The sequence below is a fragment of the Sminthopsis crassicaudata genome, chromosome 1, assembly GCF_048593235.1.
Source record: "Sminthopsis crassicaudata isolate SCR6 chromosome 1, ASM4859323v1, whole genome shotgun sequence".
NCBI lineage: Eukaryota > Metazoa > Chordata > Mammalia > Dasyuromorphia > Dasyuridae > Sminthopsis > Sminthopsis crassicaudata.
Genome location: NC_133617.1, coordinates 1,580,234 through 1,602,710, shown reverse-complemented (window position 1 = coordinate 1,602,710; position 22,477 = coordinate 1,580,234). Strand labels below are relative to the sequence as shown.

The 22,477-nt window shown below is 36.2% G+C and overlaps 1 protein-coding gene across 1 annotated transcript; it reads right to left on the bottom strand.

Moving 5' to 3' along the window:
* Positions 1-2,097: 2,097 nt before the first annotated feature.
* LOC141550666 (vomeronasal type-2 receptor 26-like) lies at positions 2,098-21,550 on the bottom strand. Its single transcript, XM_074281951.1, has 6 exons — positions 21,426-21,550; positions 18,653-18,944; positions 14,626-15,366; positions 12,214-12,441; positions 4,115-4,238; positions 2,098-3,026 (listed from the first exon to the last, which is right to left on the bottom strand). Exons 1-6 carry the CDS (start codon positions 21,548-21,550, stop codon positions 2,098-2,100), a joined length of 2,439 nt encoding a protein of 812 aa, XP_074138052.1.
* Positions 21,551-22,477: the final 927 nt, after the last annotated feature.

Sequence of the window (22,477 nt, the reverse complement as noted above, 5' to 3'; positions counted from 1 at the left end):
GTAAAACTGTTGATAAACCTTCAGGAAAAAGGGAGGAACTCAGTAAAATAGAGGAATTCCAAGTATTTATGGTGAAAAGACCAGAGCTGAACAGAAAATTTCACTTCCAAATAAAGAACTCAGGAGATGCACAAGTCATTAATCAGGAAATGGAAATAATAAAGCATTTAACTTGATTTATCTGCTTACATTTGTACATGGGAGGATGATGCTTACAATTCATGAGAAATTTCCCATTATTAGGGAAGTTAGAAGGAGTTTATATAAATAGAGTGCATAAGTGTGAATTGAATAGGAATATGAAATAATACTTTATGAAAGAAATTACATTAAATTAAAAAGTGGTTGGAATGTATTGGGAGAAAGGGAAAGGGAAAAGTAGAATGGCATAAATTATCTTCTATTAAAAAGGCAACATAAAGCATTTAGTAGACAGAAGGGAGGTGAGGAGGGAGAGTGAGTGAATATTACATTCATTTGAATTGGCTCTAAGAGGAAATAACATACTCATTCAACCTAAATATAGAAATCAATATTGTTTTGCAAGATAGTAAGAGGATAAAGGAATATGAGCAGGGACGAGGGTGAGAAAGGAGGGAATATTGTGAAATGTATGATGAAAAGTAAAAGCCTTTTATGAGGGATCAATTGAAAAATAAATAAAATAGAATAAAAGGGGAAAATGCCTGTAGTAATAGTCATTGTGAAAACAATTTTGAAGCAACTTCCTTTGTTGCAGCCAGCTCTTTTCAAATGTATAGATAAAGGAATGAAATATATTAAAATATGAGGTAGTTCTCAACTGATAATGATTAAAATATATGATATATGTTGAAGAGCCCACAAAATTATGCAAATTCTTCCATCAAAAACTAACACTACATGGCTTGAAACCTAAAAGGGATTAAGAAAAAAAGGAAAAGGAAATATATGTACAAAAATATTGATATCACCCGTATTCTTGGGGAAATAATTTTAAAGTGAGGGAATTCTCATCAAATACAGAATGGCTGAAAAAATTTTGGTATGGAATTATAATGGAATACTTTGATGATTCTGTAAATATGATGATCAGAAAAATCTGGAAACATGTTCACTATGTGTGTACATAGTGAAGAGGTTTAGAATTGGGGGTACCTAAATTAAATTAGGGTTTAATGGAGGTCTAGTGACAGGTTCTGGGTACAGAGAGTCCAATGGAGCTCCCCTGCAACCCTTTTGGATTCCACGCAAGGATACGGAGTTAAATGAGGTCTAAAGGTGGTGCAAGAGTCCCCTGTATAGGAATTTACAGACCCAAAAACCTAGATTGATAAAAGAGATTTATTTTGGTATTTGGAAGTAAAGTTAAAGTCTCATTAGTAAAAGATAAAGGTAGAGTTAAAAGGGCACCAGAAACAGAGTTATAGTGGGCAGAGAATCTTTGGTGCCAGGCATGGTGCTGGCATGTTTAGACCCTGTGCAAAGAGAGAGCTCCAGTCTGCATCTTTTATGATAGGGTCATTGGCTACAAGGTGAAGGGAGCTTGTGGGTAAAGTCCCAGGCTGTTTCCTGGCTGGATTTCAGCCAGGGTTATAATTATAATTGAATTCAATGGATTTAAGGACTGAGCCATCCCCACCTAGATAACACAGAAGAAACTGTTTGTGCTGGGAGTGCAGTCCCCTCACTGATGCAGAATCAAAGGAAGTTTTCCCCTTTAAGGATTTTTTGGAGTTTTGGGGTTTCCTCTTCAATATGAAAACTGAAAGGTAATTTTTACAAAGACCAGCAATAGAGTGTAGAGGTCACCTGCAAATAACTTTATTGTTTCAATAACACAATGATCCAAAACAACTCTGAAGGTCTTTATGATGAAGCTGTTGGTGTTACACAGTGTGTAAAAATTATTTTTAAGGGGCCTTTTCTTAAGCCGAGGAAAAACGCATGTATATTTGTCAACAAGATATTTATATAAATATTTTGTGTAACTACACGTGTGGCCTCTTAATGGTTCTGAAGTTAAAAAAGAAGGGAGAGAATGTGGAAGTCAAACATTTAAAAAAACATTAAAAATAGTGTTTTACATGGAATGGGGGCAAATAAAGATATCAAATTTTAGAAAAAAGAAAACTTCTTGCTCCTGGAACTCCTTTGATTCTTGTTCTGTTTTATGGTATTTTCCCAATATATCAGGAGAATCACAAGACATTTGGGAATAAAAATGCAGCCCAGTAACCCAGAGCTAGAGGCCAAGATGGAAAAGATCTCCACAATCATCATGGCTTTCCCTTTGGAGCTCTGATATGAGGGGAGGAAAGAGATCCAGACACTGCAAAACACCAGCATGCTGAAAGTGATGAACTTGGCTTCATTGAAGGCATCAGGCAGGTTCCTGGCCAGGAAGGCTATGGTGAAGCTGCCCAGGGCCAGAAACCCCATGTAGCCCAGGACACAGTAAAATGCAAAGGCGGAGCCCTCGTTACATGTGAGGATGATGTACCTGGATTCAGAGTGTGTGTCTGCTTCTGGAAAGGGGGGAGAGGTCCCCAACCAGATGGCACAGAAAAGGCCTTGAATTCCAGAGCAGATGAGAACAACACAGTAGGGCACTCTAGGATGAAGGAATATCCTCATCCTGCTCCCTGGCCCTGTAAGCCTGAAAGCCAGAACCACTAAGATGGTTTTGGCCAAAATGGAGGAAACAGCCACTGTGAACACAACTGCAAATACTGTTTGCCGGAAAAGACAGGAAGCAGTGGTGGGACGGCCCACAAAGAGCAAGGAGCAGAGGAAGCAGAAGGAAAGGGAGATGAGGAGCAGGTAGCTGAGGTTCCGATTATTTGCTTGGACTATGGGAGTATCTTGGAATTTCACAAAGACCCACAGAACCAGGGCTGTGAGCAATGAGAGTGAAAGAGCTACAGCTGTCACTGCATTCCCCCAAGGTTCATTCACATCCAGGAAGGTCACAGTCTTGGGGAGGCAGTGATCTCTCTGCTCATTGGGATATTCATCCTCTGGGCACTTCTGACACTGCTCAGCATCTGCAGGAGGCAAACAAAGACTTAAAATTTAGATTAAATCATTTCTCTACATTCCCACCACAGGAAATAGTCAGGAGAGCTGCAGCAAGTCCTTCTGCTTCCATAGGACTCAAAATCCCATTCTCTCTTTACTGTATGACACAGTCACTGGTAAGTTCCTTGGTATACTTGTCAGATCAAAACTATTCTTTTCCTTGATCCCTGGTTGGCTTTTGTTCAAGTTCTCTTTATTTCTTTTACATAAGTGATGTTACTTTTTTTCTTAACACAATCACTAAGGACAGTAAGGTTAGACAGTGAAACCCTTCAGTATCAAATATCCTGGTTGCTTCTGTGTTGTGTTGGGCAACAACTCAAGTTGAAGAGCTGTTTGTATCTATACTTCCTCATTCTTTTCAGCTCCCAGGTTACACCTTTCCACAGTTAATATTGTTGAATTTATATGAACTTTTTAAACATTTTCTTGGTAGACACAGACAGTGTGTGTATTCTTGTCTCCTCTGTTGGAATAGAATCTCCCTGAATGAAGGATTCACCTCCTTTTTATCACTCTGTCCCATTATTTATGACCAAGTTCTTCTCCTATTAAATGACTATTGATTGACTGATTGATTAATAAGCTATTAAATAACTGGCAAGTTTCTGATAGAAAACTTTTTTTTCTTATTTTGGAATTGTTCCTTTTATTAATCCCAAGGGAAATGAAGCCTTTTCAGGATATATTAAACAATGAAAAGGTAACCCTTTAATACTTTCATTCCATCAATTAATTAAAAGGAAAATTGTCTTTGGATACTCCATTGGATTTTTTCACTAGTATTTGGAATATTGGATTGACCTTATTTTCACCCTCGCTTTCAGATCCATGAGACCTGAAATTAGCAGCTAGAATGCTTCAGTGACACACTAGATCCATACTTCAGCATTCTCTCATTTTCCTAAAATATATTTTTCTCCTCATTGTTTCTCCCTCTTTTTTGTGATGTTCACTTTTTTTATTGCCCTGTCACATACACAGTGAAGAGCCAAAGAGACATGCTAGTACTGCCTCAAATTACCAAGAAGTAGGGTTCCTTTCAGTAACTCACCCCTATGACTGGAGATTTCTCCTTCTGAGCATGGGGAGCAGCTGAAGCAACAAGGAGGCTTCCCCTCCAAAGGCAACTTCCTGAATCCAGCAGGACAACTGGCAGTACATACCGCAGAGGGAACCTAAGATAGTGACAGGAGACTGGAATAAACATTTTTAACTGATAGCTATTTATGTATGCAAAGAAAAACGCAGCTGTTTTTGCCATTCTGGTTTTGTGAACCACCTCCTCAGGTACATAATTAGAAGTGTATATGAAGATGACATGGTCCAACTTACTTTTTTTCATTTGTCACCTCCTCTTCTGCAACGCTCAGTGACAAACCTTCTCTTTCTGAACCATTCACAAAAATGTATTTCACACCCTGATCATTTAAAAACAGTCCATATATTGGCCAATTACATAGAAGATGCCTTCCCCAGTCTCAGTCATAGATGTGGGACAGATCTCAACAAGATCCTGAAGTTTCTTCTTGGGCATGGCCATTATACTGCAAGTGCTGTTCCCAAAATAATGTGAATGTTAATTGCCTAAATGTATTTCTAATATGGACATGGTTAAACAAGGATAGCCATTAACACCATTATTATTCAATATTGTACTGGAAATGTTTTCTTCAATAATAAGTGATGAAAGAGAAGGTGAAACAATTGGTGAAGGAGTGATGTACACTTTTGGCAGAACAAGTGCCCGATTGTATTTTGGAGTGACAGAAGCCAGAAACATTTGGAATGTAATTTTTCAGCTTAAGACATCTTGCAATGGCTTCAGGACAGGCCTTTGTGGACAGCACAGGGTGCATCATGGCCCAGCAGAGGTGGGCTATATCTAGGACAACCTGGAGAAATCCAGCATTGGGAATTTAATATGAGGCTCTTAGCCAAAGTACAACAACAGTGCTTACTGTATCCTCATCCAGAAAGCCAGTGCATCAGCAGTTCTGATGTGAGACATCGAGGGCAAACATAGAAGAGACACTGAGACTCAGTGAACCTCCCCACCATTGGCCCACACAGTCAGTGAGAGACCCCTCTTCTTCTGCAAAAGAAGCTTGAGACACTCTCTTGTGTGTCTAAGGATCAGAGCTCAAATATTACAAGTGAGAAGAGCAGGATAAAAAACGATCTGACCATGAAGATGTATCAGTCAGGAAATATCATAATAGAAGGCTGGAAGAGTAAAATGCCTTTGAATAAAATCTCAGGGGGGAATGTGAACTCTTGTGAAGCTCAAAACCCTCTCCTGAAAAAACTCAAAAAAAAATCTTAAAAAAGAAATGAGAGCTAAAATGTGTAGGAATATAAATTATGAAGGAAAATTATGACAATTTGAAAATAAAAATCTAAGTGTAGAAAAGGAGATATGGAAATATCTATAAGAAACAACTCTTTAAAAAACAAATTTGGAAAAAATGGGAAAGATACAGATATTAATTATTTTTAAAATCTATTTGGTTGGGGGTAGTTATAAGATAGTGGCAAGAACACATGCATCTTCCTAAGCTGTCCTTTACCCTCAATCAATTTCAACAAAATTCAGTCTCACAATTAGTGCTTGACTGTCAGAATCCACGGATATTGAGAATACAACACATAGCCAACTGAAAATATCCTCGAAATTCGCCAGAAAAAGGTCTGTTTTGCTGGTGGATAGGGATAAACTGGGGTTAGGCCAGACACAGACCTAAGACAGACAGTGAGACCACAGGAAACAGCTCACGCTGAGCAGACTGGAGGGGGTGGGGTCTGCTGGTGGAAAATCTGGGGGGAGCACTTTAGCACAGTGTCAGCTACTCTACTCTTGCAGCACACAGTAGATCAGCAGAGAAGCTATAAACACAGGGGTAAAGGCTATAACCCCAAAAGGATAAAGTATTTCAGGACCTGGCCAAATACAACCAACAGCCAGAGTGTCTCAGTGTAATCCATGTGCAGTCCACTGCTGCTCCCAATCACTGCTCCCAGTGTAGATACTGCCTTCCCTCTGCTACTGATTTCAGCACAATGGCTAATCTCTAGGCAGCTTCTGGATGCTGTCCCCACTGCTGCTTCACTGATACTTCCTATTGTCTATAGAGGCAGCTTGGAAATACCAACCTGTCTCTCATAAGCAGACCATAGCTTTTTTTTTTTTTTAAGTGAGTAAAAAGGCAATGCATGCTCTAATTGTTGGGAGCTTCTATAGGAAAGAGAGCAGACTTCAGACCCTGAGGAGGCTAAAATCAGATTGGCTCTAGATCTAAAGGTGGATCTGATCTGGTCCCTACCACATAGGTAAATGCAATCTGACAGGAAAAAACTAAAATGCAAGGAAACAATAACAGAAAGAGAGGAAATGATATGTTGTGGTGCATATTAATTTCCCAGTGTTCTTTCTCTGGATATAGCTGCTTCTGTTCATTGGAAGAGATTTGAATCTTCTCATTGTTGAAGAGATTAATGTCTATCAGAATTCATCAAAATGTAGTATTGTTGTTGGTTCTGCTCATTTCACTTATCATCAGTTCCTGTAAGTCTCTCCAGGCTTCTCTGAAATCATCCTGCTAGTCATTTCTTAAAGAAGAATAATATTCCATAGCATGATTTTCTTCATTCACATTTTTATTTCTTTTTGTATTTGTCCAATTGAGTTTTTTAATTTAATGAGTTGTTTTGTTCTATGGAATGTTTTCCCATTTTCCCAAGTTTTTAAAAAAGAAGTATTTTCTTTTTCCAATTCACAAATTATGTTTTCTTTGCAATCGTTTAACTTTTCCAATTCACATATTCTGTTTGCGTGGGAATGTTTATCTTTTCCATTTCACAAATTCTGTTTTTAAGGGAGATGATTTCCTGAACCTCTTGCAAAGCTTTCCTTTACTTTCCCCATTTTTTCCTAGCTCTTTTTAAAGAACCTTATATGTTTACATATATTGTATATGTTAAATACATATACTTTAATATATTTGACATGTATTGGTCTACCTGCCATATAAAGGAGAGGGTAGGGGAAAGGAGGGGAAAAATTGGATTAGAAGGTTTTGCAAGGATCAGTGTTGAAAAATGACCCATGCATATGTGTTGTGTATAAAAAGCTATAATTTAAAAAATGTAAAGAAATGAAAATATGATTGAGAAAATTTAAAAAATAAAATAACTCCTTAAACATAAACTTGGATAAATTTTTTAAAAAGCCATGGAATAAAAGTTCCATGTCCATGACCATGGCCAATTTGTATAATTGGCCAAATACAAAAGGAGGTGAAAGACTGACAGAAAAAAAAAGTAGTTTACTAAAACTTAGAATCTGACAAATGGAACTGAATGACTCAAGTAGACATAAAATCAATGAAATTAAAGTAAAAATTAAGTGAAAATTTTGAAGGAAATATAAAATATTTCATTGGAGAACCTAATGATATAGAAAATAGAACCAGGAGTGACAAAATAGTAATTACAAAGTAGTAAGTACTAGATAAATCCAACCACAAAGTAAACAAGAAAGCAGTTTAGGAGGTGAATAGAATTTTAGAAATTTAGGTAAGACAGATCTCTGAAGACAATTGAATGGGGATAGAGAGGAATAGACCTTTTTTTTCTCAGTGGACCATATAGCACTTCTAGAAAAACTGGCCACTTCTTAGAGCATAAGATCCTCTGAATCAAAAATAGAAAAACAGATGTGCAAATGCTTGCTTTTCAAAATGTGATGCAATAAAAATTACTTCTAATAAATGACTAAGGAAAAATAGACCCAACCTTAATTAGAAAGTAAATAATTGAATTATAAATAATGAGTAAGTCTAACAACAGATGATTGATGGCATGCCAGTAATTATGCATTGAAGCAAAACAGTAAATGGTGAAAATTTATGTCTCTAATTGTTCATGGGTATAACATTGAGGAGATCAATGAACTGGTATTCAAGTAAAAAAGCTAGAAATAGAAGAAGTTAAAATTTCCAATTAAATTGTAAAACTTCTGAAAATTATATTAGAGATGGATACAATAGAAAGGGAGAAGACTTGAAATAATAATAAAATTGATATTTGAATTTTATGAAAAAAACACAACAAAATTGATAAAATTTTGATTAATTTGATTAGAAAAAGGAAAGAAGAAAACCAAGTTATCAGAATCAAACATGAATAGCATGAACTTATCATGAATGAAGTAGAAATTTAATCAAAAATTAGTAACAATTTTCCCCAATTTATGCTAATAAAGATAACATGAATCTAAATGAAATCAATGAATCCTTAGAAAACTATACCTTGTCCCGAAAAACAGAAAAGGAAATAACATAATTAAACAGGTTCATTTTAGAAAAGGGTAATAGGAAAATAAGTTAACTCAATCCCCTCAAAAAAAAATTCCTGGACCAGTGAATTCTCTTCATCATTTAAAAAACAATAAATTCTAATACTATTTAAACTATTTGGAAAAATGATTTAAGAAAGAATCCTACCAAATTTCTTTTCTGATATAGAAATTGTATTGATACGTAAACCAAAAAAGGCCAAAATACAAAGAGAAAATTATAAACCAATTTCCCTAATGAATATTGATACAAAAAAATTAAAAGTATGGGAAAAGAGATTCTAGTAGCTTATCACCAGACATAATGCATTATACCCAAGTGGGATTTATATCTGAAATGCAAGGCTGGCTCTGTATAAGCAAAACTATCAACATAATCTTCTATGTCGAAAACCAAAGTATCATATGTCATACAATTATCTCAATCCATGCAGAGAAATGATTTGGGAAAATGCAACATCTATTTTTTATTAAAAACTCTAGAGAGCAGAGGGATAAATGGAGTTCCTTTAAATATTATAAATACCTTATCATTAAACCTTTCAGCAAATATTATATGTTTATGAGGATAAGCTCAACACATCTACAATAAGATAGGGTTGCCCATTCTCATTACTATTATTCAGCAATGTTAATTTAACCAAATAAAACAGAAGAAAATTTTGAATGAATCTGGTAATTTGTGCAGGAAAACATATCACTCTTTGTAGGTAACATGACGTTATACATATAAAATTTGAGCTACTAGAAACAATTAACAACATTAACAGTTCCACAGAATGTAAAATAAACACAAATATATTATCAGTATTTCTTTATGTTAACACAAAACTTAGCAGTAAGGTATGGAAAGGAAAAAACATTTACAATAATGGTAGACATATAAAATATTTGGGAGTTTATCTGTTAAGACAAGCCATGAAATATAGGAATAGAATTACAAAACACTTTTCATACAAATAAAGTGAGATCTAAACAATCAGAAATATATCAACTGCTCATGTATAGGCCAAGGTAATCTCATCAAATGTTAATTGTAATTAACCTACTTAGTGAGTGTCATTCTAATCCTCCTGCCAAGACCTTGCTTTTTAGAATCAGAAAAATAATTTTAAAAGTTCACCTGAAATAACAAAATTTAAGAATTAATAAAATAATGAAAAATGCAAACAAATAAAGTCTAGAACTTATAGAAATAAAACTATTATTACAGTACCCTTCAAAGGTATTTGCTAGTGCAACAAACATAGTGGATCAGTGGAATAAGTTGGATGCACAATGCAGAATTGTCAACAATTATAGGAATGTAGTGTTTGATAAAATGAAAGACTGAATGTTCTGGGAGAAGAATTCACTCATTGACTAAAAGTGCTGGGAAACCTGAAATATAATACAACAGAAACTAGACACTAATCAATATTTAATGTATTATATTAAAATAAGAAAAAAATGATTCGTGATTTAGGCATAAATAGTGATACTATAAGCAAATTATGGGAATAAAGGCTGGTCTATCCCTTGGATATTTGGAGAAGAGAGGATTTTATGACCAAAGAAGAAATGGAGAACATTAAAAATGCAAAATGGATAATTTTGAGTAAATCAAATGGAAAACATTCTTCAAAAAAAAACTCAAGATAGCCAAGATTTGAACAGAACTAGTAAGATTGGGGATTTTTTTTTTCCTTTTACTGCACTCTCTCTTTTGAAGATCTCATTTCTCAAATAAATAAATACCTATATTAATGTATGTATGTACACACACAATACATACACACACACATATATATATACATATAATATATATATATATATGTTATGTATGTATATGAGTCAATTTTATAAAAATATAAGCCATTCCCTAATTGATAAATGGTCAAAAGAATGAACCAACTATTTTTAGATGAAGAAATTGAAGCCATTTCTCATCATATTAAAATATGTTCTATATCAGTAGTTCTCAAACTATGACCCGGGGGCAGATGGGGCCTTTATTCAGCCCACCAAGTTATGGCAAATGGGCTGAGGGGCGGAGACAGAATGTGAGCTTTTATTTTTACTATAGTCCAGCACTCCAACAGTCTGAGGGACAGTGAGCTGGCCCCCTATTTAAAAAGTATGAAGACTACTGTTCTAAATCAATATTGACTATGAAAATCAAAATAAAGGACACTTTCTCTGAATAAAATAACAGGAAAATATAATAATTAATGTTGGTGGAGATATGGAAAAATTTGGACGCTAATGAAATGCATTATGGTGGAGTTCTGGAATTACTCAACCACTCTCAAGAATTTTCAAAGGACTAAGACAATGTGCACATCTTCTTATCCAGCAGTGTGTCTACTGAGTGTCTATCTCAAAGAGATCTTAAAAGAGGGCAAAGAACACATAGATGAAAAAATGTTGTGAGCAGCTCTTTTTATAGGGACAAGGAACTTGAAATTGAGTGGATTCCCATCAGTTGGGGAAGGGCTGAATAAATTATAGCATAGGAATTTCATGGAATAGTATTGTTCTGTAAGAAAAGACGACCAGGATGATTTGAGAAAATCTTAGAAAAACTTAATTAAAATGAGGCTGAGTGAAATGAACAGAACCCTGACAACATTTTACTGAGTACTAAGATTATATGATAATCAGCTCTGATGGACTTGGTTCATTTCAACAATGAGATGATAAAAGATAATTCTAAGAGACTTTGGTCTTACTTAGTTGTGAGTGAATGTATGTATGAGTTTGTGTGTATGTGTGAGTGTGTTTGGGTGGGTTAGGGGGGTGCATGGGTGTATGTGTGAATTGGGATTAAGTGACTTGGTCAGGGTCAAACATCTAGGCAGTGTTCAGTGTCTCAGATTGGATGGAAACTCAGGTCCCTCTGGCCCCAGAGTCAGTGCTGTATCCACTGTGACTAAACAAGATTTGATGTACATAATAATAGAATAGTGGTGTGCTATTAGACATGATAACCTGGTTTATTTTAGGAAAAGAGGAAAAAAGTTGCATGAAATAATAAAAAAATAAAATGAGCCCAACTAAAAAAGTATTGGGCACAGTAGCAGCAATAGTTTTCTAAAAATACTTTTGAAGACTAAGATATTTTGTGTGCAATAACTTCTAAAACAAAGGACAGATGCAAGTATAAACAATTTACCTCCAAAGAGAGATAGAACATGGTTACTTTTGTTTTGCACACACACACACACACACACACACACACACACACACACACACAAATAGATAGAGACACAGATACATCTTTTAAAAAAAAATTAAGTAATATGTAAAGGAAAGTCATGGTTATATATTGACTCCTCTATGTTCTGCTGTGTACAAATTAAAGGCTTTTTCCTTCTTTGCTATATAAGTTGAAAAAATACAATTAAATATATTTATATCTGCTTTGGAAATGGCAAAAAAATATGAATATGAAATGGTACCCATAAATTGAAGATTTGTTGAACTACATATTATATTTATAGATCTGTGTGAATACATAGATAAAAATTACATATATGTATATATATATGAAACAATTGCTCTGTGTGTTTAACAATATACTTATGTAGATGTGCATAAATATAATAAAGTGTTATAGTGACGTAAGAAATATTAAAGAGGATTGCTACAGAGAAAAGAGGGGACAAATGTATGAACTTATGACAAGTGAAAGAGAACGAGGTCTTACATTCTAGCCATTTTCCCACCCTGCTGCACCTATCAATAATGGAGAGTACATCACATAGGTCAAGGTTTCTTCCTGTTTAGGAGCATAAATTAACAATAATTTCTCTGACCTTTGAACTCCACAGGTCCCACACTATGACATTTGCACAAATTGTAAAATCTTGTCCAGGCTTAGCTTCTGGGATAAAATCCCCCACGTACAGAATATAATCATTATAAAAATCAAAGTATACATAGTTCATAATGGCATACTGGGCCTCTATACGTCTGTTCTCATCCACAAACACCTGCTCACCAACAATGTTCTTAAACTGGGTGTTCTTCAGGTAGGAGTGTAGCTGAAAGAGAAGAGAGATGCTCATTAGTGAGCGGTACCTCCGGGAGAGGTACATGAAAATTTATGGATTCCTGTGGTCTTATTTTCAGGTGTGAACAAACATGAGTTTCTCCTGTGACACAGAAAGGACCCTCTGACACCCACAGGTTGCCTGCATCTCCCAGGTTTGTAGTTTGAGTTTCACACTCAAATCCTCATGATTTCTCACCCCCATTATATAATTTATTTCCAAGGTCTGCTTGCAATATCTCTCTAATATGTTGCCCTCTTGTTCTCTGCTACTGGAACATCCTCATGACTTCACACCTGGATTATTGCAATAGGCTCCTGGTGGGCGCCTCTGACTAAGCCTCTCTTATACTACCCTCCATCCTGCCTTGGAAGGGATTATTGTGAAGCACAGGCCAGACTGTGTCACTCCCATCCTTGATAATCTCCAGTGCTTTTCTCCCATCTCCAGCATAAACTATCAAACCATTTGTGTGACATTCAAAGCCAACCAGGAGCTCAATACAGTAGCCACTGATTACACAACACCTGAGGTTACTGCAGAAGTGGCAGTCATTGCAGCAGTTATTGTACCACAGATGTTAAGAGGGCTGAAGAGCTTGTCAGAAGGGTATCACAGGGGTCTCTTTTAAAGCCCTGGGACAGGACTCGGTTGCTTTGCCAGTACCCAGATCGAGCACACCTGCCTGGCTCACAGTTTGAGGGGGAGAAAGAAAACTAGCACATAAAAACATTTAGGCACAGCACAAGATGGATCTTCACACAGCTCCAGGGCAGGAAAAAGTGCTTGTGGTAATTGAAAGTACAGAATAGAGGCCAAGACAGTAATAAACAGATTTCTTCCAATATCAGACCACCTTGGGAGAATTGAAAATTCTAGCAACCTAGAAGAATCCCTGAAAATAGCTGCACCAAATTCCTGAAGCTTGGAACTTTGGCCCCTTTATCCTGGAAACAGGGCACTACTCTAATGCACAGGAAAGTCAAATAATAATAGGCTGGGAAAACTGGCAAAGAACCAAAAATGGTCCTAATCATAGAAAATTACTGTGATGAACAGGAAGAGGAAAAGTCTATACTAAGAAGAAAATAAAGTGAAAGCTCTTATATCCAAAGTCCATAACAAAAGAAAGAATAGGTCTAAAGCCACAGAAGACTTCTAAATGAATTTGCAAAATGAAGTCAGAGAGGTAGAGAAAAAAGAATGAATAAAAATGAGAGAGATGTAAAAGGAAGCAGAAAAAGACTTAGAAGAGAAAAAAGTCTTAAAAATCAGAATTCAAATTGAACAGGAAATATAGAGGCCATTGAGGAGAATATTTCTTTAAAAATTAGAATTAAGAAGGCAGAAGATAATTATTTTTTGAAAATTGAATACAAAACCAAAAGGAAAAAGAATGAAAAATAGTAAACAGTATCACAATGGGAAATGCTGACCTGGAAAACAGAAAGAAGGCAGATCATTTATGCGAGACTTACATTATGAGAATACACGAGTTCTACAATCAAAAAGAACATGGATTCTATGTTTCGAGAAAGTATCAAGTAAATTTCTCCTGCCTTCCAGAATATGAAGGGAAAAGAGAGTATGAAATAACTACAGATCATGTACTGAAAAAGATCCTCAAAGGACGTCACCAGGATATTATAGCCCAATTCTGGACCTCCAAGGTGAAGGAAAAAAAATAATGCAAGGATGCAGAAAGAAACACTTCTATACATTGGAGCCACATTGAGGATGAAAAAAGAATCCTCTCCTGCTTAATTGAAAGATCAGAGTGCATAGAATAGCCTAATTTGGGGAAAAAATAGGATCTGGCTTGCAAATAAAAATCACCTATCCAGAAAACCTGAGTCCATTCCTTCAGGAAAAAAATTGGGTTCCTAATGAAATAAAGCGCCTTCAAATATTTTTGATAAAAGAAGTCCAGAGCTGAATAGGAAATATGAAACCTAACATTATTTACAACTCTAACACTCTAGGAATGAAATTTCATAGTAACTGTATATGCTTTTTGACAAATATTGGAAACCAACAAAAAAAAAACTTTCAGGAATACACAATAAGAATAGTTTTAGAAATTGAAAAGGCTTCAATGTCTCATGTGTACCCCTTCTTACTAAAATACATACTCAAAAAATCATAGCTAAAAAGGCATCATTCTTTCCGTATTACCTGCCATGGATGAGGCAATACAGAATCTTCTTTTCCCAAGGATGTTTTCTTGGATTTTTTCATCACTATTTCATGGAGAGCCCAAGCCACAGCATATAAAGCATTGTAGATGTTGTAACTCAAGGGGGATGTGGGCCTGTCCATAAGGTAAAAAGGTAAATGTTTCAGGGAGCCATTTGGCAAATATAAATCTTGCTCTGGGATATCTTCTTGATCTGAGCATTTCAAAGGTGATGGCCTATGTGCTTCAATAAAATTGTATCTCCAGGTTAAAGGAGGAATAATCTCCTTTATAAAACTGTCAAACCCAGGTACTGGAGTAGTCAAGTGTGACAAAAAGAGATTAGCATAGAAAATGAAACCATAATGGTACAGGGCTCTTATTGTAGTGTCTGAATGAGATGTGGCAATCCACACCTTCTTGATTGGAGATAATAATCCTGTTGGCCTTCCCATAACTGTTAATGAGTCTGTGTCAGTATGAATGACAATGACTTTGACTTCTGAAATTAGGATCCTGAACTTGAAGGCTTCAGCTGTCTCCCTATTTTTTCGGTCACTGAGAGGGATCTTCTCTGTGAAGGACACACAAACACTTTTCTTTTTCATTTCCTCTCTCATTTCCTTGAGGAATTCCTCACCTCTCATATCATCAAAGACAATCAGACCTATCCAGTTCCATTGAAAATATGCCAATAAGCGGACAATTCCTCGGTGAAGAGAAGAGGATTTGTGGGCCATCTGATAGAGAGAAGGAAATTGGACTTTGTCAGTAAGACTGGAATCAAATGGACCATAAGTAACCTGGATGAGAAAAAAAAATATGGATGAGCCGGTGTATGCTGCTGCTGAAAGAACGAAAGTAAAATACATTACTCAAATGGGCATATTTTTTGTTAGAAGAAAGTTTTAGATTTTATTGTAAAGTTTTTCACAAATGACAATATCTCTCTGAAAGTCTATCTCTCTCTCAGCTCTCAAAAAGACAATGACTTATTGAAGGCATTCAAGCAATGAATCTTCCTTAAGATTCCCAAAAGAACCAGAATATATAAATTATTTCTTCATTTGATCTTTGTCCAACAACAAATTTCTAGAGTAAACCAGCTCTATATGATTGAGGCTGAAGACAAGGTTTTCTTTGGTGAATGAAAGAAAACCACATGATCAGCACTGGGTACTTTTTTGATTTGGAACAAAATAATATTCACCTGTAGATGTCATTACTGGTTTTAATTGTGGTATTTTCAACAAGAAAATCTAACTGGTTTCCAATAGGCCCCGAATATGTATTTCTGGTTTTATGAAATCAGAAAACTGAGATTCCTAAAATAACTTAGTGAGATCTAAATGAGTGGTAAAGGAAAAACACCCCCAGTACAATGTAGCTGAGTAGCTGACATCCTCCCAATCACTAAGGATGTGCAAGAATATGACTTTTCAAGCATAATGACAGCTCATTCTTCTTCATGTATCATTGGTATTAATAGAACAAACACGAAACAAAAAATTGTTTTTGCAACATTGGAGAAATGCAATTCAAAACAAGTTGGATGTAGCAAAGGACACCTATCAGATATGCAAATACTCCAAAAACATAAAAGGAAAGCAGAAAACATGGAAAATTTTTGTACGAAGTATCTCTGGTAAAATTCAGCAGCAAACTGGGCAAGGGAATTGCAATGTGTATTGTAGATTGACTTCATTTGTCAAATATTAAAGTTATCTCTAAGCATATGAAAAAATTCTAAGTCACTATTTTTAGAGGTGTGCACAGTGAAACAACTATGAAGTACCACATCCCACTTGTTAGATTGATTAACATAATGAATAGAGAATCATAAAAAATCCTGTAAGGCATATTGTAAACTGGGGAAATACGACACTGTTGCTGGAATTGTGATTTGATACAATTATTATGGGAAAAAATTTGAAAAGATGATTAAAAGGCTTTGAAACTGTTCATATACCTCCATCCAGCCATACCTTTGATAAATCCATATACCAATATTATTACGAAAGTGACAAAGAACCAATTTGAACTAAATTCATTAAGCAGTTGTTTTTGCTAAGTCTAAAGATTGGAAGTCAAATGCACATATTTCAATTGTAAAGTGGTTACACTAGCTACAGTGTATGATGATGAGGAAGTGTAAATAGGCTGATATAAATCAGAAGCAAAAGAAAATCGCTGGAAAGTTCTAGGTATAAAGATGTAAAGTGTAGTGAGCATAAGCTGGAGAGCATGCTACACTCGAATAGCACTATTGTGAATGATTTAGAAATTCTCATCGATGAATCAAGAAATTTTGAGAGAACTATTGAAGAAATAGAGGTTTCATCAATAGAGAAAGAACTGATATTGTCTGAATCCTGAATGAAGCATAGCATATTTCATTTTCTTTCTTTTGAGTTCTCTTTTTAAAATGACTAAAATGGAAATGGTTTTCATGATTGTACATGTATAACTGATATCTGAATGAATACCAGTTTATGTAGGGGGCACCATAAAGGAAGAAAGAGAAAGAGAATGGGGATCTCAGAACATTAAAAAATTGTTTTTGACATGCTATTATTGGAAGCAATGAAATAAAATATAGTAACAATGTGCTTGTAAACATTTAAGAACAAAAATAAATACAATTGTAAAATAATTGAAAACAGCTAAAACATGTCCTAAACTGCACATAAGTGGCCTAATACTTCTGTAAAGTTCTTATACACATGAAAACTATGGAAAAAAGAGCACGATTTAACACCCCATCAAACATTATACCTAACATTACTCTGCTCTATATATGAGCCCACATTACCTATCATGAGACAAAATTTTAAATGTATTTTTATTCTCTATGACACATCATAAGGCTTGTCCCAAAATTTGATAATCATTACCACAATCTTTGGCAAGAATATTTGTCCTATTGACAAATACAGATATTTGTGGATTGCATAAGAGGGCTGATAAAACCTCAAATCCACTATAACAAATAGTGTTTCAGATCTGAGGGTCACATATTTACACACACATCACAGTGGGAATCTGCCCTTTTGGTGAAGGAGACATTCAACTTATCCTGCCATGTTCTACTACAGTCCTCACAGGGTTCTCTTTTCAGTTTTGACAAGATGAGGTGCTTTCTGAAATGTCACTCCTTGCACCAAATATTTTTGCTCTCCTTCTGTGCCCATTAATAAAGTTAGGATCCTCTCTGAGAAGAGTGTCAGGAATGTTCTCAAACTCTTGTCCATTTGTAAATGTAAATATGAAGTTCTTGAAACAGCTCTGTGCATAAGCTTCCTAGTGCTGCCTAAAACAAGCACAGTATACATCAGGGCTCATGCTCAGTATCCTTTTATAAATAATTCTCATCTCAATAAATTCTGGACTAATTGTGAAGAACTAAGGGATTATGAAGAATGAGGAACATAGAATGAGGTATAAAATACTGAAAGTTCATTCAACTTAAAGTCAAGAATGGTATGATTTAATAAGTTCTCTTCTGTCTGTAAAATGTGTAGTGTGGAGTAAACACATTAACTTCTGCAATCATTACTGAACTTATCTGTATAATGGGCAAATATAACCGGTTTTGCTTTCAGATCCTTTCTTGGGTTGAAGGCTAAATGCCTTCTTGGCTCACAATATGGTTCCTTTTATAGGAGTTCATTTTCCCTGATGATGAGGACAATGGATTTGTTCAGTCACTAGAGAGTTAAACTGATGGAAGAAAATCCAAATTAATTAGTATCCCAGTTGATCATTAGCTGCATGATAACAATCTAACTTTTCTCAGTCACAGTACTCTCCATTGTAAATGGGATTTATAAAAATATCTTCATTATGAATTTGTTGTGAAGAACAAAAGAAATACATTTGTAAAACATTTTTTATTTTTTTAAAGATATACATAAATGCATCTTATTTTACTGCTTCTGCTCCTGTTACTTTTACTACTAATACTACTGCTGTGACTACTAGATTGTACAGAAGAACAAAGAATGTATTAGGTTCAATCTCATTCACCTGGGGTAAACGGTAGAGGTCAAGCAAGGTCCCCATCTGAACAGAGAGAGCTGATGTGGCTCCTCCAATGGCAGCCACAACCTTTCCTCCCTCTCTGCAGTTGTAATTAGGGAGGGGCTGGTGTGTTCCAGACAGCAACCTCAGGTAGTTCTCCAAGGTCCTTGCTTCACTGGAATAGGAGTTGTATATACTGTATCCCAAGGAAATGTTGGGCAACAGATTGGGATTCCTGACAATCTCGCTCAGGGTGAAGCCAGGCATGTAGACTTGCTGGTAATTTTTTTCAATATATCTGGTGAATTAATGGTAAATGTTATAGAACATTAATGCAAAACACACAGAATTCATTTCAGAAAGCGGACTTCGACAACATTTATAACCTCTCTCCATACACTTTGTTCCAGTATACTTTTTTTGGTAATTTCTTAAAGGGTGAGGACTACTGGCTTTACGTCCCAGTGAAACTGTTTGCTTGAGTCATTCACTGATTCCACAAGAAGACATGGATAATTGGTGACTCTAGAAGCCTTAGAGTATAATGGGAGGGAGAAATAAGGTACTGTGAGGCACGGTGAGAAAAGAATAATTAGATTGATTACAGTCACTAATATATATGGAAACTTTACAGTGAGACCATATTTCCCTGAAGAAATTAGGATAGATTTCATGGAGATCATCATTGTCTATGAAAACTGAGGAAATTTTGATATCTGGGTATTGGCAAAGAGGTCCTTTTAAAAGGAGGAAATTACACAACTAAATTCTAATAAGTGTGAGAATAGAATGTGCCACAGATCGAGACAAGCAATATTTTACTCAGATCCTATCTAATATCTCCTATAAAATGATTTCCTGGTTCGGCTTTTCTCTCTCCTCACTTTTTCCTTTTCTCTCAGGATCTGAGAAGAAAAGTCAGTTCCAAGATTTTGATTTAGTAGCAGATCTTCAACCAGGAGCCCAATAGCAAAAAACCTATAAATTTATTATTCTAGCCCATGTTTAAAAATTGACAAAACCTTGTAAAATATTCTTAATAGTGACTATCTCTCAGACACTCTGGAGTTATTTTAATGGATGTAAAAGGTTAGCGTTACATTATGCTCACTTATATTCAATTTCCATCAAATTATCATTGACGCTGACAATATAGAGGCCTTGCCTTCCCCATGGGGTGCAGTTCTCAAGGAAAAAATCAAATAATTCATAAAACATAAAAGGACATTTGTTTTAGAGCAGGATTGTGATTTAATGTTTCACCAGTGGGTGGTGACACTTGCCCTCTAGGTCAAACTTCCCACTTTTCCTTCCTAGATGCTGAACAGCAAATGGAACAAAAAAAAAAGCATATTAAAGCAGTAAAAGAGTAACCAATAATTAATATCGTTTAATAGCCTTGTTTCTTAGCCAAAAATATACACAACTCTAATGAAATGTTTATAATTAATTAATATTGATTTTTAGAGAATTTTCATTTATAAGTACAAAGAAAAGTACACATGAAAAAAGAATCCAGAGGAAATAAATAATGACATAAGACTACAGAAGGTTCAGAAAAGAACTTTTATCTGCCAAGGAACCATTCAGGGAAACTCATGGTCTGTCTTCAATGAGCAGAAGACAAAGTAAAAAGCTGATGAACTTTTCCTCTGATGTGACAGAGGGAAATGATCCATAAATAGATGCAACAGTCTGAATTTTTTGCTACAGTGTAGACTTACAAGTGGTTATATTTGAGTGTTGCATGACTATATACTGAGATCCTGCTATGGAAAGGAGGGATTTACAAACAGAGTTGATGGTGATAATGCATAAAACTAAGAGCTATGCAAGCAGCACGAAGGTCAGGATGTTTGTCAAAATCCCAGAAAGTAAATAAACACCATCTGTCCCGGGTTAAGGAAGAGTTAGCTTGAGAAATTAAAAAAAAACCCTCTCACACCACCTTGAGAAAACAGAATTCTCCAGACATCCCTGAGAGGGAACAGGCATTTCATAAAGCCATTTGCAAGGCTGAGAACTTGCCAGAGCTCCATCCTGCAGAATTTTGTCTTTTCCAAATAAAGTCAAATTTCCCAGCCCTCAGTTTCAGGCTCCATCAGTCCTAATGCACTCAGTACCTTTGAGATTCCCTAAGCTAGGACACACTGACTTTCGGGACAACATTACTTAGTCCAAAAAGAATAGAAAACAATGATAAATTCACTTACCACAGGAAGAAGTAAACCTAAGATCATGTTTCCAAATCGTAAGTGAGGTGGGAAGAGTAGAATTATCCCTAACCCTAAATTTCCTGAAGAAAGGTCCCATGACTTTCTAACAAGGGGTGCACTCCTGTCAGATAGGCAGATCCAGAGAGGAGACACACCTTCCCTTCCTGTGAAAGGGGCAGATTTCCACTTACTCAGGATATGGACACTCAGCAAGGATTCTGTCCTAGGATAGAAAGGCAACAGGGCCCAAGTACTTCTGCTGCTTCAGGCCATTAACCCTTCACTATTTCCATGAAGTCAGGATGGCCTGGAAGGGAGACAAAAGCCTGAGCCTGATAGGGACAGAGAAACCTGGGGATGACCTGTTTGATGGGGAAGGGGAAGGGGAAAGAAGGGGAGAGGGCTTTCCTTTCTTCAACTCTGAAGGTAAGGAAACACAATGAAAGCTGCCAAGAAGATAAAACATGAAGAGACAGGGAGAGGAGAGAGACTCATACTGAACAATGGGGACCTTTCTTGCATCCTCTCAGTGGAAATGAACACAGACAGATAGAGACACTTACTTAAAAGCCCTACAAGCCTTGTCAGGAGGCCTCTGGAACCGCTCTGCTCCTGTTTCATTGCTCACTTCAGGTGACTGTAGGGGGAGAAAGAAGCCAATCTCCACATCTGCTGGGAAGTAATGCATGGGTTGATCATCATAGCACTTTTGCAGAGACCCTGGAAGCTGCAGTAGCATAGACACAGCAAGGGATGAAATGAGGTGGGAAATGCTTCTCACAATATGGGGCCACATCTCCTTGGACATTAATCAAAGTTTTAACTCTGAGGCAATGGAACAACTGCTCATGCTCCAGGCAAGTCAGCTGCTTGAGTCAGGAACTGAGGAGGGACTATCTATCTACAGAAGCCTGGCTCTGATCTGCAGGTCACACTGGAGGAAACAGAGGGACATGAGTCAGGTCCATGTGCAAGACAAGGACAATGGTGCAAGATGAGTGACCATTATATACTTTCTCTCTGTCTACGGGTATATTTATTTTTAGATAATTATTGGGTCCATTCCTCTTATTTTATTTTCCATAGAAAAGTTTCAATCTCAGAAGAATTCCGGGGACCAGCCTGCCTGGGGCATCTCCAGCTGAGTCCCTGCATCCAGGGAAATCATAAGTGCAAAATTATATTTTGACCTCTCTGTCCCTTGCTCCAAGTCAGGCTCCATCCCAGACGTGCCTTTTGTTGGAAAATAGTTTTGTGACCTGATGTTAGCCAATAATCAGTGATGAAGAAACCTTATGAAATATTCTATTATGTCACAAGATTTATTAAATCCTTCAGAGATGACAATTTCCCTAAAAGACTATAAAATTTTAGCCTTCATGCTCATGCTGTTCCCTGTATCAATGTCCACGTGAGCCAGGTCCCATGCCCAGGGTAACATGGATTCATTTAGAAGAATCATTATAGAAAGTCTAGTGCTCATAGTTTTCCTCTCCTAGTGGGTCTCACTCTTTATGTAGGATTATAACATCCTCCATTTGGTATTGGCTAAGAAATGGACCAGTTGATCAGTGGAATAGGTTAGGTTCTCAGGGCAAGATAGTGAATACAAATA

Bases quoted from the DNA above. Each gene is read 5' to 3' on its own strand.
- LOC141550666 (XM_074281951.1), bottom strand. From the start codon at position 21,550: ATGCATTACTTCCCAGCAGATGTGGAGATTGGCTTCTTTCTCCCCCTA. The intron at 4,239-12,213 runs GTCAGAGAAATT...TCACTATCTTAG, and splicing joins GGGACCTGTGGAGTTCAAAG to GTTCCCTCTGCGGTATGTAC. The intron at 3,027-4,114 runs GTGAGTTACTGA...TGCCTCCTGCAG, and splicing joins AGAAATCTCCAGTCATAGGG to ATGCTGAGCAGTGTCAGAAG.